The sequence below is a fragment of the Hemitrygon akajei genome, chromosome 14 (assembly GCF_048418815.1).
Source record: "Hemitrygon akajei chromosome 14, sHemAka1.3, whole genome shotgun sequence".
NCBI lineage: Eukaryota > Metazoa > Chordata > Chondrichthyes > Myliobatiformes > Dasyatidae > Hemitrygon > Hemitrygon akajei.
Window position 1 is genome coordinate 38,502,744 of NC_133137.1, and position 23,364 is coordinate 38,526,107.

Sequence of the window (23,364 nt, forward strand, 5' to 3'; positions counted from 1 at the left end):
GAGGCTGTTGGGGTGAAGGTTGTGTAACCCTCAGACTTGGCCAGCACGCATTCATCTAGGGAAAAACAACTTCTGGCCCCGCTAAACTGAGAAATCAAGTTTGTGTGGATGCTGCATGATATTTTGCCCAGTTCCAAATCCTTGCCGCAAAATATCAGACAGCACACCATATGCAATTAAATGATTGAACTTTATAAATCTTAATCTGGATATAGGGTTAGTAAAGAAAATAAAAAACAAAAGGGCCCATTTTAAGGGAAAAGTCAAAAGTGCACTTTGGAGCTCACAAATATAGCCATTGACCTTCCCCGAACATTGCTAACCTTCGGACCCTTGTTCCCAGTCCACTCCGTCCAGTGGTCTTCCGGCTTTCTCCACACGCGTCTTCCTTCTTCTTCTCTCCCGACAAAAGACCATGAAAATCTCTCTTCCAGACTCACAAGAAAGAACAACATCCCTCTCATTGGATAACGTACATTCCAAAACCCATGTTATCTCTAGTCATAACCCAAACATTGTTGCTACAGAGAAACCATTACATTAGCAGTGAAACCTTACAGTGTGTTACAGTTGTATCTTGGTTTCTTGTAAAAGTCAGGGTCACCTGATTTGAATGCTGCAGACCAAGTCATTAGGAGTGAGTGGATCTACAGGACCATCCATGGTTTTCAATTTGATAACAGCCAGATTGTCCTCCATGGTACTTAGTCCTCACACAGTAATATACAGTATAAGTTAACATGAGTATAGCTAGCAGATAGGGAGAGGAATGAAATATTATCCTTCAGGGTTCACATTCCATTGGCAAGGAGTTAATCATTCAGGACTGAATTGAAGGAAAAATTCTTCTCAGAATGGGACAAGTTATAGAAATCTAAAACTCCTTGGTCTATAGATGCCTGATAAACAAGGATATTTAAGATAGAGATAAATAGAATTAAAAGATGTAGAAATTTTGGGATGAGTGTGGGAATTTCTACTTCTGTTCACATGTCTTAAGTCAGTAGGTTTAGGATGGAGTGTGTTTTATGAGGGCATCATGTGGTTTTGAAAATGAAGTTGTGATAGGCTGTCAACCACTTTCTTATAGAATGATGGAACAGATTCAAGAAGTTTTGCAGCACTTTGCTACTACTAGTTGTGTTTACTGCCATGGTAAAGCCTGACCATTCCTCCCCAAAGTCGAAACTATCCTGAACTTGCATACCATTATGGTCAGATTTACAGCTATATCTTTTTTTTTGCTCAAACATTACTTTAGTGCTCAGCAAACCAATAATTAAAGGGAAATTCCCCACGAGGAATCCAAGATTAGCAATTAATGCACATCAATAATTCTGCATTAACAAGTATTTGAAATTAATAAATATAAAATGTTACTTAAAATCCTAAAAGGTATTGAAATTAGTAACAAGTAATTTAGAAGCAATGACAAGATATTATCTTTTAGTGCAAAGCACAGTTATTTGGAGTAAACTTCCAAATGGAGAAGTGAATGAAAAAGCCTGGGACCACTTAAGATAAAACTACATTCTACAAACAAATACAAAAGCAAAATATTACCCATTCTGGAAATGAGAGTACGACTCCAAATATTCTAGAAATACTCAATGGAGCAAGCAGTATTCATGGGAAAAGGAACATTACAGGCCAGTGACATGAGGGTTGATGGGATCTCACAGGAAGAAGACAGTTCGAATGGTTTTTTGTACTTGGTGTAACATTGTTTATCTACAGCACAACAGATAGATGGCACAACTTGGTGTTTTTACTTGTCATACTATTCTTGCATACTGTATCATTATTTTCTTACTCATAGCAGAGTTGCTGTAATTTTATTAAGGGATGACTATGTAATTTCTCTTGAGCATGAAGGCCATGGTTAAATATGAAAGGTTAACCCTGGATTGGTGGACTGGGCACTGACTTTATTGTTTGTTTTTAGAAATTGATCCTCTCAGAGACTTCTATTTTTGATGTCCTTCCCAATTTTTTCTATCATGTCAACCTAGTGGTACGGATGGCTGCTTTAGAGGTAAAATTGCTATTTACTGATCAAATATTTTAGATTGGATGTGTCATTGAATTAAAAGGATTGTATTCTTCCAATTGTTTTCCTGAACACAATTTAAACATAAAGGTTTCTTCTATATTTTCCCCCTTTTAGCCTTCTCTGATTTCAAAAGTGGTCACCCCATTCTCCCCCAGGAAAAGTCCTTCTTTATTTGTTATACCTTCAAAACATTTCTGATTGCAACCCTTATCATAAGCATCACGCATAAGACATATTGATATGATTTAGCAATCAGTACAGATTACTAATTAGAAGGTAATTCATTAATATGGGCGTATTCTAACGTTCTAAAGCAGCTGCCATCCTGTGATCTTCTAAATTTAAATTTATCACTCAGCTGCCTCATTGGCCAAAAGCATGTATTCTAAGCTATGTACATCTTATAGCGCATGCACGGTGTTGGCATACTGTTATATTGTCATTGGATCGATACCAAACAAATAAATAAGCAGGTGCTCGAATCTGAAACCAAAATAGAAGTGTTAAAAGCACTCAGCCAGCCAAGCAGCACATGTGGATGAGGACACTCATTACGACAGGTCAGCAGCCCCTGCTCCAGAACAAAGTGGGGGGTTTACTGTTTTACGGCAGGCAGGGGTAAAACAAAAGGCAAAAGAGATAGTTTATGGTAGATCAAATGATGAGTAACATGAGTATTGACAATTAGCTAGGCATTTTATAGAGTGTGGCTGAGAAAGTGGTGTACAACAGGAAGCTCAAACACATGTGGACTGAGCACAGTTGCTTCACAAAATGATCACCAAGTCTCCAACCTAGAGGAGGCCATGTTGTGAACATCAGATGCCGTGTACTAGACTGGAAGTTCAAGTGAATCTCTGCTTCTTGAAATGATTGTTTGGACCACTGTGTAGTGGGAAGGGGAAAAAACTGAATGGACAAGTGTTGCATTTTCTCCAGTTCTTGTGCCAGTTTCCTGTTCCATGACACCTTAATTCTCAGTCCCATTCTTTTCCTGTTCTGACAGCATCTTCCAATGACAGAATGAGTCCCAATGTAAACAAGAACAGCATCTTATCCTGATGTTTCTCTTAAGCAATTTCCGATTTGTGGATGACAGAGGAGTTGGCATCGAGCTAAAACAAAGTGCCTAGATGAATCAAAATCAGTTTTAATATCTCTGGCATGCAACAAATTTCACGACATAAGCCAGTGACATTGATTCTGATTCTGATTTTGATTCATCTCGGCACTTTGTTTTAGATCTATACCAACTGCTCTGTTATCCAGAAATTGGAAATTGCTTAGAAAAGAGAGCCTCATATCTTTCCACTCTCATCACTCAATCTCACTCTCTTTAGTTGTAATGACATCACTGCCATTCTGACTCACGTCTGACTTGATGTGTGCACAGATCTGTTATGGAAGCCTGAGTAATGGATCATAATGGAGAACCCAGTTTGAAAGAAACTGCATCTCTTTTACTTTATCCTTCCATATGTTAAGAAAGCCTCTGTCTATTTTTCCCCATTATTGCTGCTTATCCAATGCTCTGTGTCTGTGATGCTGCTGCATTTCACCCATGTATGTACTCATGTGTAAACTTGACTTTGACTTCTTAAAACTAATAGCTCTGTTTTGAGACTTCACATGTTTATTGTTTCAGTGCTGTGTCTTGAGATTAGTGATTTCATTGCAGAGGCTTCAGTTTACCAGCTCATGAAAAAACTTTCCACATCTTTAAGGTTTATGTACGTAGATCATATATCGCCTACGAACTCAACAGCGTACAGCATCATCAGCTGCACAATGGGATTCGTGTAGTAGATTTCCAGTTTCTGCTTCCTTCATCTCATCCAAACAGGTACTGACTGGTTTAAGTTAAAATCTCTGTAATAAATTAGTGCTTCGTTAGTTCTTTACAGGACTTTTATGCTTTTCTTAAGCCAAAAATATTTTCTCTGGTCTGCATTCAGATAGTTCCTGCAAAGTGCCAACAGTCTGTATGTTGGCACAGCCTGCACAACTACACAAGACCAAACCATTCACTGTTCCCCTGCAATTACGATTGATTTGTTGAGATATGTTAAAATTGTGGATTGAGATTCATTAAAAAGACTATGGACAGCAAAATAGTTACTTATAACAAAAAAATTATTGAACAGTAATATTAACAACTAAACTGAGGTCCATAGAACACTAAACCAATCAACTATTCTCCCGATATCTTCTCTTTGATTATTCACTTGCTTAAAAGTTGTAGTCCTGGTTGGGTTGAGTTGTTCTCCAATTTTGGCAATTTGCTTGTAAGTGTTTCATTACCATACCAGGAGGCATCATCGTGCACTGTTAATTGTGGTATGTACTCTGAATGCTTAGCTGATACATCAGTCTACTGATTGGTTGTCATTATGGAAACCCGTTTGGAATTCTAGACCATAACACACAAAGTTTGCCACACAACCAGACAGTGATGAGACCTCCTCCCTACATCACAATTGAGTTTCTGTAATGATGACCAATCAGATGATTGATGAATATATAAAGAGCAGGCTTTCAGAGGACATGCTACGATTGATAGCACACTGATGATGTCTCCTGCTATGGTGATGAAATGCTTACAAGTAAATAGCCAAAATTGGAGAACAACTCAACCCAAACATCAGTCACTCGAGCTACACATTTTCAAACTTATTTCTAGTTGTAGTCCTCTTTGGTGCTGCATACTATAATGATCAGATAACATAGCTAGAATTCTGAAAGTGGTTACTTGAAACTGATCATTTAGCTTAAAATTTATTTAAATCCATAAGTTGAATTATATGTCCTTAACCTATTGCCTGCTGTTGCTTTATGTAAAAGGAGCAACACACACAAAATGCTGGAGGAACTCTGCAGTCCAGACATCACCTGTGGAAAAAAGTACAGTCGATGTTTCAGGCTGAAATCCTTTGGCAGGACTGAGAAAAAAAGGCTGAGGAGTAGATTTAAAAGATGGGTGGGGGGGGGGTGGTAGGGGAGAGATAAACACCAGGTGATCGGTGAAACCTGGAAGAGAAGGGATGAAGTAAAGAACTGGGAAGTTGATTGGTGAAAAAGACAGAAAGCCATGGAAGACATGTTCCCAGAAAGGATACAAGACTGTAGTAGTGGGTTTGGCACATGTTCAAAGAGTTGGAGAGCAGCCAGGATCACACCGGGGGAGCAGAAAGACAGAGTTTCACTGAACTCCCATCATAGGAAAGATTTAAACTTCTTCAGGGTAGGAGGAATTCTTTCTTCCTTACTCTATAAATTATGGTTTAGGAGAGGTTGAGAGAGCTGTAGAACAAACCTTGGTAAATCTGCTTATGACCTCAATCTTTAAAATACATAAAGAGAGTGCCATCATCAAACTGTTGTAAATCAGTTTACTTTCAGAATCTCTTTGTCACTCTTCCTCACTTCCCAAATCCAGTTCATTTTGCAAGTAGTGTTTTCCAGCCTCATGTTTATATCAGCTTCTGTTCTATAGAAGAATTTTCAATGATAGTCTTAAAGCCATGGGATGAGTGAAAAGCTCACCATAGTAGTGGAGGGCTGGAGGGCCCGTTTCTGTGCTCTATAACTCAGACTAAAGAATGTGAATGGCACTATTCCAACATAACCAATCATTCTCTTGAATTCTGCAGAATCTATGCAGCAGAAATCATTAGACAATAGCTGATCTTCAGGTCTCTGTACTCCATAAATGTGCATTCAGTGAAGATAATTATAACACCTCCTTGGCTCCCATTTCTCAGTTAACTTGCCTTAAATAGACTCAAGATTGAACTCACCATCTCAGCCATTGTAGTGTCATTCAGCACGGCACAATGCTCATAACCTCTGAATTTTCAGAAATAAGTTTTGAGAAGTCTTTTTTCTGGATAGAGTACCAAATATTTTATTTAATTAGTATGCTAAACTGTCTATGTATTGTGCATTATTGGGTAAAAAAAAAGGTGTAGTTTTCATCTTTCTTACTTTTTGTGTGTTAAATGTTTAATTTCAGAGGAAGCAATCCTACGATATGCAGGTATTGTTTCATCTATTTATTGCATGAGCCAAAAGATCAAAGGAAAAGAATATTGCCTTGCAAATGATGAACAACTAACCCAATTGGTGAAAAATTAGGAAAATGCAGAAAGTGAGGCTCAAAATCTTAACCAGAATTGAGCATGCCTGTGATGAATGTGATTGTTACCAGTCCTAAACCAAGCTGGGTTGATGGATTCAGACAGACCACATCTGGATTATAGTAATATGATGGATTACTTTATCTAACAATTAGAAAACATGTAAAAAAAATAACATTCCTCTACAATTAGCAAAATTGACAAAGGAGAAGAAATGGATTTTTTGTATTGTTAATTTTTGTAATGTTGACACTTAAAGGTTAACTGGTACAAAGGGCAACTTGCAAATAGTTGTTAAAAGATAAAATTAACATGTTGTAGTTGGACATAATCTATTTGTAGTTTAGGTCAAAGGGTGTCAGGCTTTGGTCAATCACATAATCATCTGAAAACTTCAATAAAGGGATTCATAATTATTTCTGCTTAGCTTAAATAGTTTAAAGCCTATCTGTGCATCAGAGAGTATCCCACAAAATACATTGGCTTTTAACTGACTGCCTGGTTCCCAAAACTTTTGCTTTCCTACCTTTTCTATATAGTCAAGTGCTAACAATTGGTATCTTGTCTACTCAAGCTAATTCAGTGCAACACAATGACAGCTCTTCAAGGTTCACAAAGTATTACAGTTTTAATTTGCAAACACGAGGAAATCTGCAGATGCTGGAAATTCAAACAACAACACACACAAAATGCTGGTAGAACACAGCAGGCTAGGCAGCATCTATAGGGAGAAGCATCGACAGCGCTTCTCCCTATAGATGCTGCCTAGCCTGCTGTGTTCTACCAGCATTTTGTGTGTGTTGTTGTTTTAATTTAATAGGATTGAAGAGGGAAAAGAGAATGTTCTGCATTCAAGCATATGCTGGTACCAAAAAGAGAATTAAAAGACCATTACTGGCATATAATTAATTTAGGGGTGAAGTACATTGAAAAGACAACTACTAAAATTGTTGATTTGTGGCTTACAAAATCTTTTGTAATCCCAATACTTTTGCACTTGCATTTTTGTTGCATTTTAATTACAGGAACTGTCTAATATTTATCCTATCCTATACTTATTTGAACACTCCAGATCATTATTTACTCCCCTTTTTGTTAAGAATTCAGTGTAAGAGGCACTGTTCTATATTGTTGATTAAGATCTTTTTTTTATTATTATTATCCTGTGTTGTGTAGTATAGAAACCAGAACTCGCTTTGTGTCTGCACTGTTACAATGAAATGGAGATGGAGGTAGGAAACTCCGCTTTAGAGGGTCAAAAGCTTTTCTTATCTAATTCCAGAATAATTTAATTCACTAAATCTGGAACGAAGAAGGAATCTAACTTCTTTTACATCTGCATTTAACCGTCCTTCCCCCCCCCAATTTATAGGATGTGTATTCCGCATTATGAACTGAATCGGCAGAGCAATGATCCATACATGACCAGCATACAGACATCTCTGTGTCAACGAATGGGTATTATAGTTGCATTTGAAACATTCGATGACTTTGTTAAGTAAGTACTATAGTCTATTCAATGTTTCAGTAATATTGAGTAATATTGTAAATATATTGTTTGATTTAGCACTCTTTGTTTACATAAGTCATTATGGGTTATATATAAGTGTGTGAATACCATACAGCATCACATCACCACATCAGATGTAAGCACCTCACTAAACTGCAGAGAAAAATTAGATTGACAGAGAGACCTTGAGCCTGATTTGTGGGTATGAAGCATTTCAACCAGCACCTGTAGAGGAGAGAGTTTACCCTCATTACTGATCATCAACACAATCCATAGAATGGTGCTCAATAACTGCACCAGCACAAATGCAGAGATGAGCACTGTTTCTTGGCGGGTACAATTAAAAGAACAAATCAAAGAGCATAACTGATCATGGAAATACTGATAGATTGTCCTGTTTACTCTTGGAACAGGAAATACCTGAAAAAGTGACAAAAGAGGACAGCTGTCAAAGTAATACAAATCGTAAATCTCCCTGTTAAGGCAGAGATGATCCAAAGGGAAACCAGAAAAGACCCCTCACTGTCTCAGGTCTACATCACCACCCAAAATGGTTGGAATGTGCTGCAGAAACTCCAGTTCCCCCATTTTTACCAGCACTAGGTTGAACTTGCCCTTGACGGGGTTTACATTATGTAGGGATTGAGAGTTGTTATGCCATCCAAGTTGGAGCAGCTACATGCTGGTCATCTAAATCTGATCAAAATGAATGTTTTCTGGTGGTCTGGGATAGATCAGCAGTTCAAACAGCTTGCCATGTGCTGTTCAGGATGCCAACACATCCAGAAGATGCCAAGAGCAACACCTCTCAATCCTTGGGACTACCCTGCAGAGATTCATATGAATTTTCCTGGACCATTCAAGGGCATAAGTTTCATGGTAGCAGCAGATGCAGCTACAAAGTGACCAGCAGTGTTGCCAACTGCCTCCACTGCAGCCTCGCACACTGTGGATGTGTTGAGAAACCTCTTCTCAAGAACTGGTGTTCCAGTACACTCCATCAGTGACAATGGACCACAGATTGTTGTCGAACAGTTTCAGTCATTCCTGGAAATGAATGCAATAAGACATATTACATCTGCACCATACCACCCAGCTACAAATGGCTTGGCAGAAAGTTTTGTTCAGTCTAAAGAAAGTACTGTGAGCAATATCAGTGGAACACTTACACTGAATCAGAAGCTCACCAATTTCCTCCTTGCATATTGCAATGTAGCAACTCGGTGACCAATAACTCACCGGCTACGCTGTTCCTGGGTTGTCCCTTGCACTCACGCTTGGATCTCCTCAAACCCAATCTCAGAAGGAGTACTCAGGACAAACAGGGGTGATCAAAAAGTGCTTGATGCAAGAAGTTCTATTCTTTAAGGATGGAACTGGACCACTCTCTGTGGAGATGGCATCTGATGTAATCTGGAGATAACAGATCTGTTTGTGGAGATAGTTAGAGAAAAAGGTGTCCAGAGCAGTTAGAACAACTTCCTGCCGGCCCAAAGTCAACTCCTACAATCAGGAAAGACACAGCAATTTAATCTTTAGACTTGAATGGGATGAATTAACATTTACTACGTTGTGGATATCTATATAGTAGTTGTACTGTATAGTATACTGCATATATAAGATGACTGGAGAGCAATATGTTATGTTTTTGAGTTGGAATTGATAGCTCAGCAATATTTCAGTAGTATTTGTGTAATGTTGGGTCACCAGTGATCTGAAGGCTCTTCCCAACCACAAAAAGAGAGCCTTTAAATCAGGAGACAGGGAGGAATTGACACATGTGCAGAGGGAGCTAAAGGAGAAGATCAAGGTGGCTAAAGAGGAATACAGGAGAGAGCTGGAGAACAGGCTTGGGCAGAGTAACACACAGGAAATGCGAAGAGGATGAAGAACATCACTGGCTTCAATCAGCCTGACTGTAGAGCCTCAGAATGCAGCTGTGAATGGGCTAATGTGTTGAACCAATTCTTCAATAGGTTTGATAATTGCCCTCCTGTTCACACCCCCTTCAGCACACCAGTCCAGGTGCAGAGGCATCTAATGCTTCCTCAGCACCAACGACTCCCTTCCGGCCTCCCACCCGCTCCATTTCAACATATGGATGAACAACACAGGCTACCACTGTCTACATCTACCTGCTGAACAGGACCTATCCCCATATGGATAAGCCGGGCAGCGCTGTGAGGATCATGTTTTTTGATTTCTCAAGCGCCTTCAAAACCATACAACTCTCATTGCTGGGGAAAAGCTCCATCAATGCAGATTAGCACTTCCATTGTATCCTGGATAATGGACTACCTGACTGGAAGACCACCGGTTGTGCGGCTTCGGAGCTATGAGTCAGAGATGGCTATAAGCAGCACTGGGACCCCACAGGGGACTGTATTGGCTCCCTTCTTCTTTACCCTGTATACCTCAACTTTAGATACTACACTTAGTCATGTCATCTGCAGAAATTCTCTGATGACTCGACATAGTTGGGTGTATAAAGGGAGGATGGGAGGATGAATACAGGGCCTTGGTGGAGGACTTTGTCAAATGGAGCAAGCTGAATCATCTGCAGCTCAGCATCAGTAAGACAAAGGAGATGGTGACGGGCTTTACCATATAATCATATAACAATTACAGCATGGAAACAGGCCATCTCGGTCCTTCTAGTTCGTGCCAAATGCTTACTCTCACCTAGTCCCACCGACCTGCACTCAGCTCATAACCCTCCATTCCTTTCCTGTCATATACCTATCCAATTTTTTTTTAAATGACAATATCAAACCTGCCTCTACCACTTCTACTGGAAGCTCGTTCCACACAGCTACCACTCTCTGAGTAAAGAAGTTCCCACTCATGTTATCCCTAAACTTTTGCCCTTTAACTCTCAACTCATGTCCTCTTGTTTGAATCTCCCCTACTCTCAATGGAAAAAGCCTATCCACGTCAACTCTGTCTATTCCCCTCATAATTTTAAATACCTTTATCAAGTCCTCCCTCAACCTTCTACGCTCCAAAGAATAAAGACCTAATTTGTTCAACCTTTCTCTGTAACTTAGGTGCTGAAACCCAGGTAACATTCTAGTAAATCTTCTCTGTACTCTCTCTATTTTGTTGACATCTTTCCTATAATTCAGTGACCAGAACTGTACACAATACTCCAAATTCCGCCTTACCAATGCCTTGTACAATTTTAACATTACATCCCAACTCCTATACTCAATGCTCTGATTTATAAAGGCCAGCATACCAAAAGCTTTCTTCACCACCCTATCCACATGAGATTCCACCTTCAGGGAACTATGCACCATTATTCCTAGATCACTCTGTTCTACTGCATTCCTCAATGCCCTACCATTGACCATGTATGTTCTATTTTTATTAGTCCTACCAAAATGTAGCACCTCACACTTATCAGCATTAAACTCCATCTACCATCTTTCAGCCCACTCTTCTAACTGGCCTAAATCTCTCTGCAAGCTTTGAAAACCTACTTCATTATCCACACCACCACCTATCTTAGTATCATCTGCATACTTACTAATCCAATTTACCACCCCATCATCCAGATCATTAATGTATATGACAAACAACATTGGACCCAGTACAGATCCCTGAGGCACACCACTAGTCACCGGCCTCCAAAGTGACGAACAGTTATCCACCACTACTCTCTGGCATCTCCCATCCAGCTGCTGTTGAATCCATTTTACTACTTCAATATCAATACCTAACAATTGACCTTTCCGAACTAACCTTACTTGTGGAACCTTGTCAAAGGCCTTACTGAAGTCCATATAGACAACATCCACTGTTTTACTCTGCTTTATGAAGATTAAACCTGCATTGCTCCCTGTTATTATTGATGGAGAGGACATGGATGTCATGAGGACCTGCAAGTACCCTGGGGTTGCACCTGGATGACAAACTTGAGTGGAGCACCAATGCAGAGGTTATGTAAAAGAAGGGCCAAAGTTATCTTTACTTCCTGAAGAAACTGAGGACTTTTGGAGTATGCAATGATCTATCAGTTCTACATGTTCTATCAGTCTGTTATTGCCAGAACAATCTTCTATGTGGTGGTGTGCTGGGGCAATGGCATCAACATGGGTGATGCCAACAGGCTCAATAAAGGCTGGCTCTGTTATAGGAGTCAAACTGGAGGCTGTGGTAGCACAAAGAACCCTACGAAAATTCCTGGCAATTCTAGACAATGTTTCTCACTCTGCATGCCACCTTAGCTTAACAGAGGAACACCTTTAGTAATAGACTGAGACAACTGTGCTGCTCCAAAGAGCGCTATATGAGGTCATTCTTACCCTCAGTCATGAGGCTCTACAGCGAGTCAAGCAATAGCCGGGGAAGTGATGACCCCTTCCTATTAGACTGTTTGAGGCAACTTCTTTTTTATTCTTTCTTACTTCCCTTCTAATATTTGTATACCTGTGCATTTGTAATGCTACTGTGATACTGTCAGTTCCTTTGGGATCAATAAAGGATTTTTATTTTCCAAGATTTTTAAATCCCACTAGTAATTTCTTCTACTTTTATTTCAGTAACATAAGTATGCAAAATTTAGATTTGAGTTATCAAAAGTGACAAATTTTGAAATGTTTCATACCTTCTAGTTTCTGTCATTATCAATGACATTAAGAGATTTCATGTGACCTTAGCATATAAAACATTCTGGATATCTCTGTGTTCCAGATGCATAATAATCTCTTCTCTTGGTAACTTCCATTGTTTTTTGTATCATTACTTCTTATATACCTACTGTCCATATAAGAAGTCCCATTCGCATTAGGCTTTAGCAGCATATTTTTTGTAGCACCACTCTCCGTCATCCTTGAATCTACAGGCAACGTTGTTTAATTGGCGTCTGTTCAAGATATAGAACAATATCTTTTTACTACAAACTGTTGGCCTAGTTTTCAGCTGCTCACAGAGATGGAACCCAATATGTACAGTCTTAGGAATCTTACAAAGTTAGGAGGTAATCATTCAGCAGGGACAGGAGGTTTGTTCACTGGAAACAGAGAATTGGAATCAGTGAGTCATGTATGGCCGCCACAGATATCGACACTACAGCCTTCTACGTTTACGTTGATGATGATGATTTGGTGAAAGGAGAATGTGTACTGTAGACATATTTGATAATGGCACAAAATCAGTGACCTAAGTAGTTGTGGTAAGGTTACAAAGAGCTTGCAAAGGTATAGTGAAGTTGCAGATGGAGGATTACGTGGGGAAGTTCAATTTTTGAAAGAATAAATTATTATTTAAAAGGACTGAGCTGACACAATATTACAGTTCAATGGGATCTGATGGTACAAATATCACAAACACCAGAAAAAGTTCACTTCTGGATACAGCAAGTAATGAGGAACACTAACTGAACATAGGTCAGGTAAGGTCTGTATAATTTCACAGGGAAATGCTGAGATCACATCTGCAGTACTTTGTACAGTTTTGGTCTCCATCTTTAAGTAAGGATGTTCTTGCATTGCAAACAGTGCAGACAGGGTCACTAGTTTGGTTTTCAGAAAGCAAACAGTGGTATCTGAAGAAATGTTGTGCAAGTTGTTCCTACACTTATTGGGGGAAACATTAAAAAGATAAAGTGATCTTTTGAAACTGTAGATGATTTGAAGGGGCTTGACAGGGAGAATGCTAAGAGGATGTTTCTCCGAGTGGGGCACCTAGAACAGGACGGCAAGTTTTCAGAGTAAGAAATCACCCATTTCAATGGAGATAGGAAGGAATTTCTTTCAGAGGATTCTGCACCTTCTGCTGAGACCTATGGTGATAGAATAATCGATGTATTTATTTACCAATACAGCAGGGTGTAGGCCCTTCTGTCCCAGCAATCCCACAGCCCTGATTAACCCTAGCCTAATCACAGGACAATTTACAATGACCAATTCACCTGCCTGCTACGTCTTTGGATTGAGGGTGGAAACTGGAGCACCCAGGTGGAAACCCAAGCATACCACGGGGAGGATGTACAGAGACTCCTTACCAGAATTCAACTCTGAACTCTAGAAAGCACCAAGGTGCAGTAGCATCTCGCTAACCATGACACTACCGTGGCGTCCAGTTGTATTCATGTATTAGCAGAAGATCAAGTGGAATGGGGACAGAGCAGAAAGGTGATATTGGGGTAAGATTGGATCTGCCATGATCTTCTTGAATGGCACAGCAGGGTTAAGGGGATAGCTGCTCCTGTTTATTTGATCCTTTTCATGGAAGCAGGTCATTTAAACCTCTACAAAAGCACATTTCTTACTTCTTAATTTAACTCCACTCTAGTAGAAATCATACTTTTTCTTGACACAAGATTCTACAGATGCTGGAAATCTAGAGCAACACACACAAAATGAAGGAGAATCTCAGCAAGTCAGAGCATTTCCTTGAGATCTTTTTTGTGAACTTCTCCATTTATGCTCCAAAAATAGGTTCCCATGTTGAGTCTTCAGATCAGTGTAAAATTAATATATATTTATTGTCTCGGAGAAGCCAACTTATATCTCTATATTGTCAAAAATAGTGTCCAACAAGTTACATAAATATATCAGTTGTAAAAAAAACACAAAGTGAGTGTTTTCATATTATGGTGTACAAGATTGAGCAATGCAATGAACACCTAATATCAAGAGAAATCCACAATAAGTTATATGTTGTTGCATCATATAAATTATGTAATGCTCTCTGTAATTAGTGTGTAAATCATTTGAATATTTGTACTTTTAAAGAAACTTTGAAGAAGTGATTGGCTGCTTTGCTGACCCATCTCTGGATAGTCCATTATTTTCTGAGACAAGGTCAACCTTCTTTGATCAGGAAGACAGTAAGGTAATTCTTAATCTCTGTGCTTTACACGTAGAAGCTTAACCTCTAAGTTATTGTTCTTCCTTTGAGCTTGCCACTGAAGATTTTGAAATTAGCACTTGCTAGACTATTGAATCTCTCAATTTCAAATCAAGAAATCCTGGAGATAAAGGTAAAAAGAGGGAGAGTATTGACTGAGGAAGGTTAAATGAAACCAAGATTACAATTTCATGTACGAGAGGAGAAATGCAAGATGAAGAATATTAACCTCCTCAGATAGATCATACTGAGTTTAGAATTTAGTCTCCTGTATTGAATGACTCAGAATGAGAAGGATCTCCTGTCCATGGAGAGAGTGCAATAACAATTCCCTAAGAAAATGCCAAGGATATGTACCTGTAGGGAAGTCAAGAGTGATGCAACTATTTTTCCTAGGAGAACAAAAGAGGAAACTGAAGAGGTACTCAAAACTAAGAGAGATTTTAGGAAAATACTATTTGGGGTAATGACTTGATAAATATTAAACAAAAATTTTAATAAATCACCGTAGTAATCAGAATCAGGTTTAATATCACAAGCATATGTCATGAAATTTGTTGTCTTTGCAGTGCTGCACATGTAATAATAGAGAAAAGGAATTGTGAATTACAGTAAGTATATATATTAGTTAAATTAAATAAGTAGTGGAAAAATAAAAAAAATTAAGAAGTAGTGAGGAAGTGTCAATATCTGATGACAGAGGGGAAGAAACTGTTGAGTGTGTAACTTCAGGCTTCTGTACCTCCTTCCTGATGGTAGCAACAAAAAGTGGGTACACCCTGGGTGATGGGGGTTCTTAATGATGGATGCCACCTTTTTACAGCATCACTCCTTGAAGATATCCTGAGAGAGGTTAAAAAGACCTTATTTTATGCAATAGATATTTAGGGTGGCCAGAGTTCTATGATGGATAGGATAGAAAGAAGAACTATAATAGATTTAAAGAGATAATTGGTTAAGCATGGAAATGAAAGGGAAGAAAACTGACTCAGGCAGGGCTTCCCAATCATTTTTCATGGCATGGAATCAGACCATTAACCGAGGGGTCTGTGGACCCCAGGTTGGGAACCCCTGTTCTCCAGAGATGAATGAATTGAATAAGGTGCAAGACAGATTGAGACCACTGGAATTTTCAATGGACGTTGCTTGAGAAATTAACCTGAAGGTAATAACATCATGACTTCCAAATCTAGCTCTGGTAGCTTGGATAGTCTACCAGCCCATAAACCTTTTGATCTCAGAAACCACGAGAAAATGAAGTTCAGAATGCTGGTGATCAAAGCTAATTTTAAAAAAATAAAAATAGATTATGAGCTGGAAGTGAGAAAATCTGCCATATGAAATATGAATCTATGTATGGTTAGGACAGGGATTCTTAACCTGGGGTCTATGGACCCCTTGCTTAATAGTATTGGTCCATGGCATAAAAAAGGGTGGGAACCCCTGCTCTAGGAGATTGTTAATGTTTATCATGTATTGTCTGGGATATACTAAAAAAAAGGCTTTAAAATGCTACTTTTGTAAACAGGATTTGAAGGACGAACCCATCCATATTCTGAATATTGCGCTCAGAGATGGTGATTGTGAGAAAGATGATGAATTGGTGATGATCTTCAGTACATTCTGTCAATCCAAGGTATTTGTGAAAGCTTGCCTTTTAAACTTGACCTCTGCAACTCTAGGCTCACCTCCTGGCCATTATAATTCTTCCCTTTCATCAGAAATGATTTTCAGAAAAGAAGTATAATCAAAATAGGCTTTGTATTATGAAGTTTTTAAAAGCATTAGACATTTATTTTAGATTTTGCTATGAAAATCCATCAAAGGCTAAAAACCATTCTTTTGCCTCTGTGTTTGCAGAAAGTCCTTTTGTGTGAGTATGGAATCCGACGAATCACCTTTCTAGTTGGACAGAAGGTGAGCTTTTCTAAATTTGTATAGTTGTCTGCTTGAAAAGTTTTGCATTAAAATGCTTATATTTAATTATCAGCCATATGATCATTAAATTTCAGTTTGTCTTTCCCATTCTCTTTTGCTTACAGCGAGAATTCCCCAAGTACTTCACCTTCAGGGCAAATGCAGAGGTACACAAAACTATTTACTATTTATGCAAGACCAAGAACTGTTGCCTCTTTAAGTTATAATTGCATGTCTTTTGGATCAGGAAGAAGATTCCAAGGTACTTTCTGTCCTCTGACTTCTAGGACATGACCTTGAAAATCCATCTGGGATTGTTTCCACTCTGTTCTAGCCAGCATGGTTTTTACTAGGTTAGCATAAATCCTTTCTGTTATTTGCTGCTGATTTTCAGTCTCAGCAAAAGAAATAAAGGATGGAAATGTGAGAAATAGGAACGTTATTCAGATATACCAAGAATTAGACAATGGAGATTGATAGATGTGTGGGTTATGACGGAAGAAAAAATGGCTGGAGTCAGCACTTTAGTCCAAGGGTGTTTCCGAGCATCAAAAATCTAACTTACAAAAATTAGCAATAACAGGGAAAAGAAAAACTGCCAATATTTACAGAAGGATAAAACACAATAAAAACTCCACAGCATAGAAGGATCTCGGCCCAAAAGTTTGACTGTTTACTCCTTTCCATAGATGCTGCCTGACCTGCTGAGATCCTCCAGCATTTTGTGTGTGTTGCTTTGGATTTCCAGTACCTGCAGACTTTGTCATGTTTGTGTAACAACTCCATACTCTGTCCAGTGTGAACTCCTGGCAGCCCCGATCTCCCTCTCCTACTGAGGGCAATGAACCTTGTTTATTAGGCTCTAGGACATACCATTTCTAATTACCCACGAAGTTAATTTAAGACTACACATGAATTAGAATATGATGCACCCCACAGTGTAGTTACAATCATATTACAAAATAAACAAGGATCTACTTTAAAAACAGTATACAAACAGCATATGCACATTTACACATCCCTATTACTAAAGAAATGAAATATTCTACTGAGTATGTTGGGAAAGGCATCATAAAGCTAACCCTTTATAACAAAACACCAGGGAACACAATGAAGTGCACACACTCAGCACATCGACAGCAGATTGACAAGGCAAGCTTTGTGTGTGTGTGTAAATGTGCATCTGTAAGGAGTATGTTTACCAATTGCTCTCTGTCACAGAGGTAAGTGAAGTCGTCACTTTTTATTGTTATTTCGACCATAGCTGCTTGTACAGTACAGAGTAAAAACGAGACAACGCTTTTCAGGACCATGGTGCTACATGAAACAGTACAAAAACCACACTGAACTATGTAAAAACAACACAGAAAAAAACTACACTAGACTACAGACCTACCCAGGACCACATAAAGTGCACAAAACAGTGCAGGCATTATAATAAATAATAAACAAGACAATAGGGCAGTAAGTTGGTGTCAGTCCAGGCTCTGGGTATTGAGGAGTCTGGTGGCTTGGGGGAAGAAACTGTCACATAGTCTGGTTGTGAGAGCCTGAATGCTTCGGTGTCTTTTCCCAGATGGCAGGAGGTTGTACGAGGGGTGCGTGGGGCCCTTCATAATGCTGTTTGCTTTGCAGATGCAGCATGTGGTTAAATGTCTGTAATGGTGGGAAGAGAGACCCTGATGATCTTCTCAGCTGACCTTGTCTTAACTTCTCAGATAAAACATTTGGTCTAGAAGAATTTAGCATTTGCTGTATCTAATCAGACCTTGCTATACATAGAGAGCTAGATATTTATTCTCTATTAAAATGAACAAATATTTACATTTAGGATGCTAAAATGAGAAGTGAAAATCTAATCGTTGCTGAGTTTGTGAATGCTTTCAAAATCTTTAGTAATTTTTAAAACATTAAGAGATGGATTCCTTTAATTTATGTCATTAAATTGATAAGTCCTAAATCTAAGAAACTTGAGACATGAAGGAATTTCTTGAATGCCTTCTGATGTTGGGACAGTTGCAGTAATGTTGCAGTGATTATGTCAATAAAACATCAACATCTTTTAATATTGAAAGAAACAGTTTTAATAATTCTAGCTTACAGAACCTAAGATGAAAATCTTATCTTTATTTCAGAAAGGTTATTGTTATTGATACCCTAAAACAAGTTTTTTATTTTCAAGTCAAGAGTGGGGATGGGGCAGACATTTCATTTGCATTTAGAAACCAGTGATCTCTTTGTGCATCAAGCCTGAAATCTCACCATTCAGTTTGCAGAAGATCGTATTTATCGGCATTTGGATCCAGCCTTGGCTTTCCAGCTGGAACTCAACCGGATGCAAAACTTTGACCTCACTGCTATTCCGTGTGGTAACCACAAGATGCACCTGTACCTAGGTGCTGCCAAGGTGAAGAAGGGAACAGAGGTCACTGACTACAGGTTTTTTGTCCGCGCCATCATCAGACATCCTGACCTCATTACTAAGGTGAGGAGACTCAGGCTCATAAAGCACTTGAGTGCTACCCTTTGGTTACAGTTCAATATTTCATTTGGCATGATGGGCCTTGCATGACAAAAACTGAATCAAACCCAGTCAGTGGGACATTCTAATGTAAGAAACTTTGAATAAATATGGTTACTTGATCCATCTAGCTTACTTGCATCCGAATTTATGAGGACAATCTTTGCCCATTATGAACTATGCCCCAGCCATTTTGTCAAAGTGGGGGAAAGTCCTATGCATAGACTTCATGATTCTCTTAATTTTTCTAATTGTCTTTGAAAATTAAACCATTAATCCTTTTACATTCTTATGAGCCCTGAATGTGGCCAGCATTTCTCATCACAGCAGTGGTAGCATTTTATCCCTCCCTTATTCCCAACCTGATACCTGCAAATCCCATTCCAGGTTAACAAATCTTCATCTCCACATTCTGCATCAAAATGAAAAGGACCCAAACCAAATTCAGAACTTGTTTTAATTTCATTCTCTCAGGAAGCCTCTTTTGAATATCTACAAAATGAGGGGGAGCGCCTGCTGCTTGAGGCCATGGATGAACTAGAAGTGGCTTTTAACAAACAGACTGTGCGCACCGATTGCAACCATATTTTCCTTAACTTTGTGCCGACTGTAATAATGGATCCAATGAAGGTTTGAAGAGTTCATATTTTTTGGTTATGGTTTTATCTCAAAAATAACATTCAATTTATTGTTCAGGTTTCTATCATTAAAACCAAAAGAACTCGCAGTTGAAATACACCTGCTCTTTTAAAAGTATGCAGTAAACTTTATGCCAAGCTCAGTAGGTGAGGGAGTAATGAGAAATGGTGGCTGAAGCTCAGACCCTGAGCTGTGGGTGGCGGGAGATGGAGGCTGGGAATTGCCTTTGGGGAGACAATGTGAAGGATTGGGAGGGTACAGTTGAGGGCTAAAGAGATCTGAACTCAGACCTAATCCAGAGGGATCCATTAAACAGTGCTATTGTAGTGGCCTATGAAAGCATGACCTTTTTTCCCGGAGTGATCAATGTGGCATGACCTAGGAAATAATAATATCTCATGTACAATTGATACCGAAATTGCATCATTGACACAGACATGCAAGACAGTGCCCAACTGAAATTTCACATTGCCAAAATTCAGCCTAAAAATCCCTATAATCATATTCCACTCTTGAAATAAGCAAAGTTCAGATACATACAAATGGAAAACTAAAAGTGCAGAATGTCTGACTTTCAGGCAATGAACAGTTCCTGTGTTTCTGGTGAGGAATGCCCTTGGTATATAGTACTAGCACATGGTCCAGTGTACAAATGGGGCAGCTGTCCCATGTTCTATGGTACAAACCTGTCAAAATTACAGGTACAATGCTAGAATTCTCTTTCCTTTTTAATCAGGTTAATGCCACAGCTATGGTTTATCACATAATTCCTTGAGGTACTATTAATCTTTTGACAGAACAACTGTAATCTAATTATAGTCCAAGTTGGATATAAGACCATAAGATATGGGAACGGAAGTAGGCCATTCAGCCCATCAAGCCTGCTCTGCCATTTAATCATGGGCTGATCCAATTCTTCCAGTCATCCCCACTCCCCTGCCTTCACCCCATACCCTTTGATGCCCAAGCTAATCAAAAAACTATCTATCTCTGCCTTAAGTGCATCCAATGAGTTGGCCTCCATAGCTGCTTGTGGCAACAAAATTCCACAGATTTACCTGACAGACAGACATACTTTATTGATCCCGAGGGAAATTGGGTTTCGTTACAGTCACACCAACCAAGAATGGTGTAGAAATATAGCAATATAAAACCATAAATAATTAAATAATAATAGGTAAATTATGCAAAGTGGAAATAAGTCCAGGACTAGCCTATTGGCTCAGGGTGTCTGACACTCCAAGGGAGGAGTTGTAAAGTTTGATGGCCACAGGTAGGAATGACTTCCTATGACACTCAGTGTTGCATCTTGGTGGAATGAGTCTCTGGCTGAATGTACTCCAGTGCCTAACCAGAACATTATGGAGTGGATGGGAGACATTGTCCATGATGGCATGCAACTTGGACAGCATCCTTTTTTCAGACACCACCATCAGAGAGTCCTCTCTTTAGTCACCCTCTGACTAAAGTGATTTCTCTGCATCTTTGTTCTAAATGGATGTCCTTCAATCCTGAAGTTGTACCCTCTTGTCCTAGACTCCCCTACCACGGGAAATAACTTTGCCATATCTTATCTGTTCAGGGCTTTTAACATTTGGAATGTCTCTGTGAGATCCCCTGTCATTCTCCTGAACTCCAGGGAATACAGCCCAAGAGCTGCCAGACATTCAGTAACCCTTTCATTACTGGAATTATCCTCATGAATCTTCTCTGAACCCTCTCCAATGTCAGTATATCCTTTCTAAAATAAGGAGCTCAAAACTGCACACAATACTCCAAGTGTAGTTTTACAAGTGCCTTATAGAACCTCAACATCACATCCCTGCTCTTATACTCTATATCTCTAGAAAAGAATACCAACGTTGCATTCGCCTTCTTCACCACCGACTCAGCCTGGAGGTTAACCTTTAGGGTGTCCTTCATGAGGACTCCCAAGTTTGAATTCTCTCCCCATCTAAATATTAGTTTGTCCACTTATTTCTTCCACCAAAGTGCTTGACCATACACTTTCCAACATTGTATTTCATTTGCCACTTCATTGCCCATTCCCCTAAACTATCTAAGTCTCTCTGCAGTTCTCTGTTTCCTCAACACTACCCACTCCTCCACCTATCTTTGTACTGTTGGCAAAGTTAGCCACAACTCCATTAATACCATAGTCCAAATCATTGACATACATCGTAAAAAAGCAGCGGTCCCAACACCGACCCCTGTGGAACTCCACTGGTAACCAACAGCTAGCCAGAATAGGATCCCTTTATTCCCACTCTCTGTTTTCTGCCAATCAGCCAATGCTAGTAACTTTCCTGTAATTCCATGGGCTCTTATCTTGCTAAGCAGCCCCATGTGCGGCACCTTGTCAAAGGCCTTCTGAAAATCCAAGTACACACATCTACTGCATCTCCTTTGAGTACCCTGCTTGTAATTTCCTCAAAAAATTGCAGTAGATTAGCCAGGCAGGATTTTCCTTTCAGGAAACCATGATGGTTTTGGTCTATCTTGTCATGTGCCTCCAGGTACTCCGTAATCTCATCCCTAACAATCGATTTCAACAACTTCCCAACCACTGATGTCAGGTTAACAGGTCTATAGTTTCTTTTCCGCTGCCTCCCACCCTTCTTAAATAGCAGAGTAACATTTGCAATTTTCCAGTCATCCGGTACAATGCCAGAATCTATCGATTCTTGAAAGATCATTGTTAATGCCTCTGCAATCTCTCCAGCTGCTTCCTTCGGAACCCAAGGGTGCATTCCATCAGGTCCAGAAGATTTATCCACCCCCTAGACTATTAAGCTTCCTGAACACCTTCTCAGTTGTAATGTATTTTCACTGCACATACAGTTGGCCCTCCTTACCCGTGGATACCAAAAATCATGGATGCTCAAGTCCCTCATTTGACCTGAAGCAGTACGGTGGTCTTTAGGACCCAGCGGAATCCCGGACTTTATTTAACATGTTCAGATCGGTGGACATTAGGACCCGGCATAGCTCTGAATCCACGGTGTTTCTGTACACGAAAATAATCACGATTGCGATTGAAAATAAGGTGGAAGTAATAAAGCGATCGGAAAGAGGTGAAACGCCATTGGTCATTGGAAAAGCATTAGGCTACAGTCAGTCAATGGTCGGAACAATTTTAAAGGAGCACGTGAAAGGCCCTGCCCTGATGAAAGCTACAATTATTACTAAGCAACGCAGTGGTTTAATTATTGAAATACGTATGTTTCTTAAGTGTTTTATATGCATAGAAAGGTAAAATATGTACTATATACTAAGAAAAACATTTGACTAACTGATGCTAAATAATACCGGATGTACCTGTTCCGACTTCAAATCTGACTTAAAGACGGACTCAGGAACGGAACTCATTCATAACCCAGGGACTGCCTGTACTTTTAAGTCATTTCTAGATTACTTGTAATACCTAATACAATGTAAATGCTATGTAAATAGTTGTTATACTGTATTGTTTAGGGAATAATGACAAGAAAAAAATAGTCTGTACATGCTCAAACAACGAGTGCTGGAGAGAGAACTTCCAGGTTTTCCCAATCAGTGGTTGGTTGAATCCGCGCAATGTGCATGAGGGCCGACTGTACTTTACTTCACTGACACTCTTGAATGTCCGTATACTGCAGATGTCTTCCACTGTGAAGACTGATGCAAAATACGCATTCAGTTCCTCTGCCATCTCTGTGCCTCTCTTACAATATCTCCAGCGCAATTTTCTATT

General features: G+C 39.3%; 1 protein-coding gene across 1 annotated transcript in view; it reads left to right on the plus strand.

Annotated features, from left to right (window-relative positions):
• The window catches only part of acacb (acetyl-CoA carboxylase beta), a 172,863-nt gene that overhangs the window by 93,280 nt on the left and 56,219 nt on the right, over window positions 1-23,364 (plus strand). The window contains exons 26-35 of the mRNA XM_073065876.1: window positions 1,946-2,035; window positions 3,778-3,896; window positions 6,066-6,089; window positions 7,562-7,687; window positions 14,440-14,539; window positions 16,083-16,190; window positions 16,415-16,471; window positions 16,597-16,638; window positions 18,741-18,956; window positions 19,467-19,622. Of these exons, the coding sequence (XP_072921977.1) occupies window positions 1,946-2,035; window positions 3,778-3,896; window positions 6,066-6,089; window positions 7,562-7,687; window positions 14,440-14,539; window positions 16,083-16,190; window positions 16,415-16,471; window positions 16,597-16,638; window positions 18,741-18,956; window positions 19,467-19,622 (1,038 nt within the window). The remainder of the gene's footprint in view (window positions 1-1,945; window positions 2,036-3,777; window positions 3,897-6,065; window positions 6,090-7,561; window positions 7,688-14,439; window positions 14,540-16,082; window positions 16,191-16,414; window positions 16,472-16,596; window positions 16,639-18,740; window positions 18,957-19,466; window positions 19,623-23,364) is intronic.